This window comes from Sinocyclocheilus anshuiensis, unplaced genomic scaffold, assembly GCF_001515605.1.
Source record: "Sinocyclocheilus anshuiensis isolate Anshui unplaced genomic scaffold, SAMN03320099.WGS_v1.1 scaffold375, whole genome shotgun sequence".
NCBI lineage: Eukaryota > Metazoa > Chordata > Actinopteri > Cypriniformes > Cyprinidae > Sinocyclocheilus > Sinocyclocheilus anshuiensis.
Genome location: NW_015549594.1, coordinates 987,298 through 996,299, shown reverse-complemented (window position 1 = coordinate 996,299; position 9,002 = coordinate 987,298). Strand labels below are relative to the sequence as shown.

General features: G+C 36.1%; 1 protein-coding gene across 1 annotated transcript in view; it reads right to left on the bottom strand.

Annotated features, from left to right (window-relative positions):
* Positions 1-9,002, bottom strand: part of LOC107658307 (ras GTPase-activating protein nGAP-like) — a 17,653-nt gene that overhangs the window by 1,357 nt on the left and 7,294 nt on the right. The window contains exons 4-6 of the mRNA XM_016446840.1: positions 1,424-1,577; positions 619-717; positions 6-515 (exon numbers count right to left, since the gene is read on the bottom strand). Coding sequence (XP_016302326.1) covers positions 6-515; positions 619-717; positions 1,424-1,577 — 763 coding nt within the window. The remainder of the gene's footprint in view (positions 1-5; positions 516-618; positions 718-1,423; positions 1,578-9,002) is intronic.

Below are 9,002 nucleotides of genomic sequence, written 5' to 3'. Positions count from 1 at the left end.
CTGGCCATCTCCTCTTTGTTCTTCACACTGATGACGGGCTCCAACACAGAGCACAACATGGTATAGTTATTGGTCACAAACTCCGCAAACTCCTTGTACTGCTCCATGGGCAGGATAGAGACAGTTTGGAAGCGAGATTTGATGCGGATGGAGGGGCCTCCACCTTTGGATTTGCTGGTGGTGGGGGTGCTGACCGGATACCATTTCTCCACAAACTGCCTTCCCATCACTCCTTGCACTGGTATGTTCACCAGGCCCACATAGTTGTTTTTATCCTTCTTCTTTTTCTTGTCAACATCACGGTAGATGTGTACAGTGATGCTCTTAATGGACGGAACGCCGGAGAACTCAAAGTGTTCGCCCCAGAACAGGCAGTCAGAGCGGGTTTTGCTGGTGGTGCGGCCGTACAGCACGTCATCCAGACACAGCTCACAGAAATACTTCTTTTTCGGTGGCAGATCTTTGGCCTCGATGATCCACAAACGGAGGACGTTTTCCGCTCGTCTGCAGTTGTCCTGGTGATGGAATGACACGGATTGAACCACAGAAGCTCATTTTAAGTATAAAACAAGCATGCATGATTTTGCATTGATTAAAAAAAACAAGCATCTTTGTTACCTTATTAGGCTGCACAGTTCTCTTGAGGTTCTCCATCCATTTGTCCCGTTCAGCAGCAGAGGAGCAGCTGAAGCACTTACTTCCACCTGAGTATGCCACCTACGTGAAGAGGGCGAGAAATTCAGCAATTCATTCATAGAGTAAATCATTCATTTAATCCAAATGTTATAAATAACTGAACTGTATCTAATATAACCCTTCCAAAATATTATGTGGTTGTACTTACTTGTGATGTCAAGATAGTTACACCATTGTAAAACGTTTGGGGCTGGTAAGATTTGTATTTATTGTTTTCGAAAGAAAAGTATATTTCTATTCAGCAAGGACATATTAAATTGATCAATAAAAACCATTTATTTCTATTTCAAATAAATTATGTTCTATTGAACTTTCAATTCATTAAAGAATCTGGAAAAATGGATTGTTTTCCAAAACAAATCTTAAAATACACAAATATTTTCAACATTAATAATAATAAGAAATGTTTCTTGAGAACCAAATTTGCATACTTGAATGATTTCTAAAGGAATATGTGACATTAAAGACTGGAGTAATGGCTGCTAAAAATTTTGCTTTGCCATCACAGGAATAAATTACATTTTAAAATGTATTAAAATTGAAAACGGTTAGCTTACATTGTAATAATATCTCACAATATTACTGTTTTAATTCATTTTTCATCAAATAAATGCAGTCTTGGAAAGCGTAAGATTTCGAATAAAAAATCTTACACAAACTTGAATGGTAGTCTACATATAAATGTCAATGTGATCATGGGAATAATGCTAAGAGGTGAAGTTTGTACCTCAAAGCAGAAGTCTTGTCCTAGAATGCTGCTGTGTAAAGGTTTGATGTAGACGTCCTCCTCCATACTCAGATCCAGAGCTTCAACAGCACTGCCTGGACTCAGCAAAGACTCATGGGAACAGGACTCCTTCAATTTGGGCAGGCCTCGTGACCTACAACAGCACACAGAGATACAGAAACTTTAACTCAATTACTTAAGACTCACCAGATCATTTAGTAATAATTACATCCTCTCTTCCGATTCTGATATTTCAGTCGCCTTCCTCACTGGCTACACAGTGTCTTCAGCCACAGGAGATTCGATATGCAAATGAGAACTGTGACAAATAGTTTTGGCTCAGAAAGATTGATTATAATCTCCTATGAATCATTTTAGTAAAAGAAAAAAGAAATTACAGAGTACGGCCACAGGGAGGCAGTCAAACATAAGAGTGAGTGTTTCAGATAAAAACAATCATTTCATTTTATATACACAAACAATAACCAATTTCTACTTCTTTACCATAATTAAAACATTATTTATTATATAATCTATCATGAAACAAATTCCATAATCTCCCTGCTTCTAGAAAGAAAGTTTATACCTACGAAAAACAACTAAAGATCCACTTGAAGGAGTATCCCAAGAGCATATCAGGATATTAACGCATTCCTGAAAAGAAACGAAGACTCCAATCCAATAGTTTTCAATTCATTTTTTTTGGTGCAGGCGTAGAGCTACTTCATCGTAGCTCAGGTGAGGTTAAAAAGGAAGCAGAAAGCTGATGTGACAAACAAGAAAGAGGGCTGGCCAATGCAAAGTCCCCGTGAGAATGTTACCATGGGGACCGCCCTATGAGGAGCTGAGGAGCGAGGGATGAGTTGACTACACAAACATCTTAAACACTTCCACACACACACACACACACACACACACACGCACACACACGCACACACACCCACACACACCCACACACACTTCCACACACTTCCACACACTTGCACACACTTCCACACACTTCCACACACACACACACACACCTGAACTACCGCCACACTTGCACAACATCCACACCTTGACATTACTCACATGGTTGGGTTGTTTAATGAGAATTCAGTTTTAAAATGAGAACAGAAGAGAAAATACAGTCATATAATACATATACATACTACTGTTCTACTGTGTTTTTGAAGTATTTATGAAGTATTTTATGCTCAACAAGGCTGCATTTATTCGATCAAAAATACAGTAAAAACAACAGAAATATTGTGAAATATTATTACAATTTAAAAGAACTGCTTTCCTTTTCAATATATTTCAAAATGTTCATTTAAAATTTTACATATTGTTTCAAATTTAAAATATTTTAAATGAACATTCCTGTGATGGAAAAGCTGAATTTTCAGCAGCTATTACTCCAGTCTTCAGTGTCACATGATCCTTCAGAAATCATTCTAACATGCTGATTTGCTACTCAAGAAACATTTCTTAAAAACGTATGTTTCTTATGCTAAAAACAATTGTGCTGCTTAATATTTTTGTGGACACCATGACCGTTTCAATAGAAACTTTTTATAACATTATAAATGTCATTATTGTCACACTGGATCAATTTAATGCATCATTGCTAAATAAAAGCATTCGTCTGAAAGAAGAAAGTCATATACACCTAGGATGCCTTGAGGGTGAGTAATTCATGGGCCAATTTTCTTTTTTGGGTGAACTAACCCTTTAATTTATTTTAAATTCTTACTGACCCCAAAGTTTTGAATTAAAGTCTGGAAAAAAATTAATATATAAAGAATGTCATCAAGTTATAATGGCCTAATTTTGGTTTGTGCGTAATTTTATTTATTTTAAATTTACTGAAAATGTGTCCTTGCTGAATAAAAGTATTAATTTCCTTCAAAATATTAAATAAAAGAAACAAACAACTAAACATACTGACCCCAAACATTTGAACAGAAGTGTGTATATAAGTTTATATATTTATAGATATGCCTGTACAATCAATATGTGTTTTAAAGCAGACCAATATAAAGACTGACCGCAGACCCAGAGTATAATACAATGAAAGTATGTAATACTACTACATAAAAGCCTAAAGAAAATGATTGATAGGAAGAGACAGCTACTCCTGTAACGTACTGTACACACATTCTCATTTAGTTCTGTGCTGAAGACCAGAGAAAGATACAAACAAATCAATTATTCAAATGTGCAGTTTAAAATCAACAAGCTTTTTGCTCGTTTTCAAGTTTACATTTACTATAAGGTTGAATGCAGTGACTTTGCACATATGATCAGACAGTTGGTCACGCAACATGGACTATCCTGGCATAAGTGCCTAATAGAAAATCTGCTGGCATCAGTTTCTCTCGTTATGAGAAATTGTGGTGATGCCTGCTGACTTAGATAAAAACCAGATTACCACAATGATTGGCCTCTCATCTGGCTCACATCCCAACAGAACCAAACACAGGACCCATCATATATCACAAAACATCCATTATCTGTCCACATTACCGCATATTTTCCCCGAGATGTGATATTCCAGTCAGAATTGAATATAATTCAGTTATACAGCCCAGATATCGTGGAAAACTACAAAAAAACAATACATCTTCTCAGGTTGTATGAAAAAAAAAAACAGCACAATCAATGTAGTGGGATTCGTGAACACACAAATCTTATGAGTTAGCTCTTTTAATAAAACTACTCAAACTCACAAGTTATTGAATCACAAATCAGTCTAATGAATCTTTCACCACATGAAATGTACAAATTTACTTAACTGACTCACTTACTGAAACTTCTGAATCTGACTCTCAGCCTAAGTGAACTGCCCTGTGGTTTGTAAAACTGAATGCAATTGCATATGACAAAGTGAAGTTCAAGATACATCTATTCATCTCCTCCATCCAAACAGTATCTCCTTCCATCTCCATTTACAAAGGCGTGGTACATTGAATTGGACAGCTGATGCAGGAACAGCAGGGTGACTCCTGATGGAGGGCTCACTTCCAGCTCTCGATACGTTTCACCTGTGCTGACTCGGACAGCTAAGCAGATCAGTGCACAGTCAGCTCATATCCGGACACAGCTCTCCCACATTATCCAAGAAATCTGATCGGTCCACTGGGACTGCGGTGCCACATTCAAGCTCTTTACAGTCAAAGCTTCCAAGTCCACTATGAATACAGGACTAGTATTTTCATTCAGACCACATAGTGAGAGGTGATTCTGCTACAGCAAAGGTCGATTACTTCAAAGTCTCTAATGTGCTATTTACATTTTCTTTTCAGCTACGAGTTCAAATGTTTTCCCATAGCCAGCTATTCAGCAAAGCCAAGAAAGCAGAAAACTGTAGCCTTATCTGAAGAGAGGTTTAGTTAGCTTTAGCTAGCACTTGGCATGATCACAATACATGTGGGAACCTATTAAGTTTGGGTGCATTTTCTTTTGCTTTGTTTAGCTTAATGGTACGTCTGACACAAGTTTTTGTAGTTTGAAATGTAAATGAACAACCAATCAAATAAATAAATAAAATAAATAATAATCCCCACATAATGAATTCAAGGGATAGTTCAGCCCAAAATGAAAATTCTGTCATTAATTACTCACCCTCATGTCGTTCCAAACCCGTAAGACCTTCATTCATCTCGGAACACAAATTAAGATATTTTGATGCATTCCGAGAGCTCTCTGACCCTCCCATAGACAGCAAGGTTCCTTACGTGATCAAGGCTCAGAAACGTAGAAAGGAGATCGTTAAAATAATCCATGTGGCATCCGTGGTTCAACTGTAATTTTACGAAGTTTACGAGAACTCTTTTTGTGCGCAAAAAAAAAAAAAAAAACCACAAAAAAAAAAACAAAAAAAAAAAAAAAAAAAAAAAAAAAAAAAAAACCCCCCCCCCCCCCCCCCCCATTTTGGAGAGTATCACATACGTGAACAACGTATGCTGTTCTGTGTCAACAGCACTGTACGCGGATACGCTGTTTATGTTGTTTACGCTTTGATCTGAATGTAAACAACGTATCCACTTACATACATTGTTTACGTATGTGATACTCTCCAAAATGTCGCTATAGGGTGACGCAGAGACGAATTATTGAATAAAGTCGTTATTTTTGTTTTCTTTGCGCACAAAAAGTATCCTTGTAGCTTCGTAAAATTACGGTTGAACCACTAATGTCACATGGATTATTTTAACGATATCCTTGCTATGTTCCTAAACCTTGACCATGTAAGGATCCTTACTGTTTTGAGTGAAAAACAATAAACTGACACATTTTTGTTATCTGTAATGTACATTAGGGTGTATTGTTTTACATATTCTGCTATTTAGTTAAATGTTTATTGTTTTTTTCTGTTTTACCACCTGTATAATGGTGGTTATCAATTCACTTTAAGATTAAAATTTTGATTTAAGTTTGAGTTTATTTAGATTAGCATATTAGTAGCATACTGGCTGTGTGTTAGTACTTACAAAGCACATATTAATGCCTTATTCTGCATGACCATGTTCTACATTCCTTAACTCTAACTACCTCACTTACTATAAGCAGCAAATTAGGAGTTTATTAAGGGAACACTCTTAGTTAACAGTGAATATGTGTTCCCTAATCTAAAGTGTTACCATATTTTCATAGAATGATTAAGAGCTCATCTTTAATTGCATCTCAGTCATACAGGGATGTACAGCATCTAGCGAACGATATGACATGATGTAGTCAATGTAGTCAATAGTAAATGAGTGAATGAGTCAGCAGTTTTAGACAGTCTACATGCATGAATGCGTAAAATGTTGCTTAAGTTGTCTCAAGCGCCTCATGACTTCTGCACCGTGGCGAGGTGTCATGCAAAATTTCCATTTTCCAAGTTTTCCATCCTCTCTTTCCACTGACAGCTACTCACAGTTGTTGCAGAAGAAAGTCTCTCAGCATCGTGCTGACAATGACATTATTACTAAAGCAACTGATGCAGATACACTGGAAGTTGACTACACTGAACAAACAAATCATATTTCATCACTTGCAAAATAACAGTGAGGACAGGGAGTCCTAAAGATCAGATATGAAAACAAATTGAATTTTCTGCAGTATGAAAAAAATGAAGGAAGTTCTATGGGCTACTTTTATGGTACATAAGATCATGCAAATATAGTACCATTCAAAAGTTTGGGATCAGTAAGTTTCTCTAGCACAAAATCAGCATATCAGAATGATTTCTGAAGCATCATTTGACACTGAAGACTGGAGTAATGGCTGATGAAAATTCAACTTTGCCATAACAGAAATAAATCACATTTTAAATTATGCAAAAAATAAAAATATAATTTACATTTTAAGATAAAATTCATTTATTAAATTTAAAAAAATTTTTTTTTAGATAATAATATAACTATTTTTACTGTATTTGATTTTTAAATCAAATAATGTAGCCCTGGTGAGCATAGAGACTTATTTGTAGGCTATCCAGTGATACCGGTGTTAAGCAGCAACACCGGTTACGTCACTTGCCCACCGCAGCACCGCTCGCCACCATTGTTTTGATTTTTTTTTTATAGTAATATAAATAATTTAGGCCTAGTTCAGTTAGAGAACAGACACTACAATTAAAAACTGAACGTGGCTGCTCAATGCAGCATGCCGAACGACAGTCGCATCACAGATCGGATTTCATTTATCACGTGAAGAGAGTCAAGCTGAGTGACAACAAGAGTGGGGTGAGACAGACAAGATGACAGCGCATGATTTAGTTTCGAAACGAAATGTAAAAGCGCCTGTTTGGCAATATTTTGGATTTTGTAAAGCCTGTTGACTTTTGCCGTTTATCTAAGGTGATATTGGAAGTTTTTTTTTATGTTTCTTACTTAAAGTAAAATCCGCAAACACTGTGGAACCAATTATTTAAACTTTGTGCAATTTATTTATTTTTATTTTACATCAAGGTGTATGCCATGTCTCCAAGCTTTCTTATTAATTTTGCTACATTCTACATTTCTTATTTATCTGGTTCCACAGTGTTTACTTATTCTCAGTTTTGTATACTTATTTAAACTTTGTGTAAGTTATTTGTTATTTTATATTAGGCATAGCCTAGGCTATAGCATGGTGTATTTTAATTTGTTTTGTTAATAAAAGTTCTATTATTTATATATAGGCTAAGTGAGTTTGACGTTGTATTTTGTTGTTGCTTGAATGTCATTGCATTCAAGCAATTGACGCTGAATTGCTGCTAATTCGAAAAAAAAATAAAGTGAAAGTAAAATGTGCACGCCGCTTTTACAAGCAATTTAAAAGTGAAGGAAAGCGAGGAAAAGAGGGAAAACTCCCCCCCACGATGATAGCAGTATTACCGGTGTTGTCACACGTCGGTGGGAAAATTTCCTCACCGTCACAACCCTACTTCTTTGAAAATCGAAAATCAAATTAGCAAACAAAAAACTTAACGACCCCAAACAAAATAGACTGGTATTGTATATACATTTTAAAATTATAATTTTAGGTGAGCTATCCCTTTAAATGCACCCAAACATGTGCACATAAGTGCATGTGGGAACGCAGTGACAGATGTCTGCTGAGAGTTCAGTTGTAATTCATCTCAATCAAACTGTCACATGCAGTTCCTCTGTCTTGCCAACACTATCACATGCCCCACAACACTCACACACTCCTTCCTGGCATTACTTTATGAGCAAGAGCTCTTCACAAACAGATGCACTCAATCCACAAGGAGCAGCAAGAGAAATCAGAATGATTAGAATAGTGTCTCCTCCTCATCTGTAGTCTAACCGTAGCAGCTGTGGCCATTAGAGTATACAGAGAGAGCAGATACACCAGCAACATCACAACCAGAGCCCACAGTCTCAATCCTGTTCCAGCAAACACAAACAAAAAGGGTGGAAATGCAACTTCTGGTTTGTCACCACAGGTAACCAGCCCTAATTCAGCCCTGAGGCCTGTGACACACTGTTTGTGTAGTAATAAAGCAAAAGTGACTTTCCCTAATGCTATTAACAGCCGTTTATCCATTAATCCTCTAGCTGAAGTAAGAATTACAGCGCTTACACACCCGACTGCAGCACTGCGATAAGTAAATCACAAGAAAATCTGACAAACCAAATGACAGAAAACAAAGAGCCACTGTCCATGTGATACAACATCATCTGGGTGGACAGTTTTGGACGAAGGAGGCCAATAATACCTGAAGTAAGTCATTTATCTTAAAAGGCAGACAAAATAACTTATCTTAATGAAAACTTATCTTAAAAATGTAACTAATAGCTGGACAACCCATTACTCTAATGAATGTTTATATCCCCCTTAGTCAGTATAATGAGCTAATTAAAAAAATAAAAATAAAAATTAAGGACAAAGTGTACGCTAACAGGTTAAATTGGAACGCTAACAGGTTAAATTGATAAAATAAAATGAAATAAAAGATTTATTTTGTTTAGAACAAATAGAAACTGGTGATTTAAATGGCGATTAATGAACAAAAGATTTTTTAGGTCTAACAAAACAAAACAAAACAAAAAACACCAAAGCAAAGCAAACCAAAACAAAAACAAACAAAAAAAAAACAAAC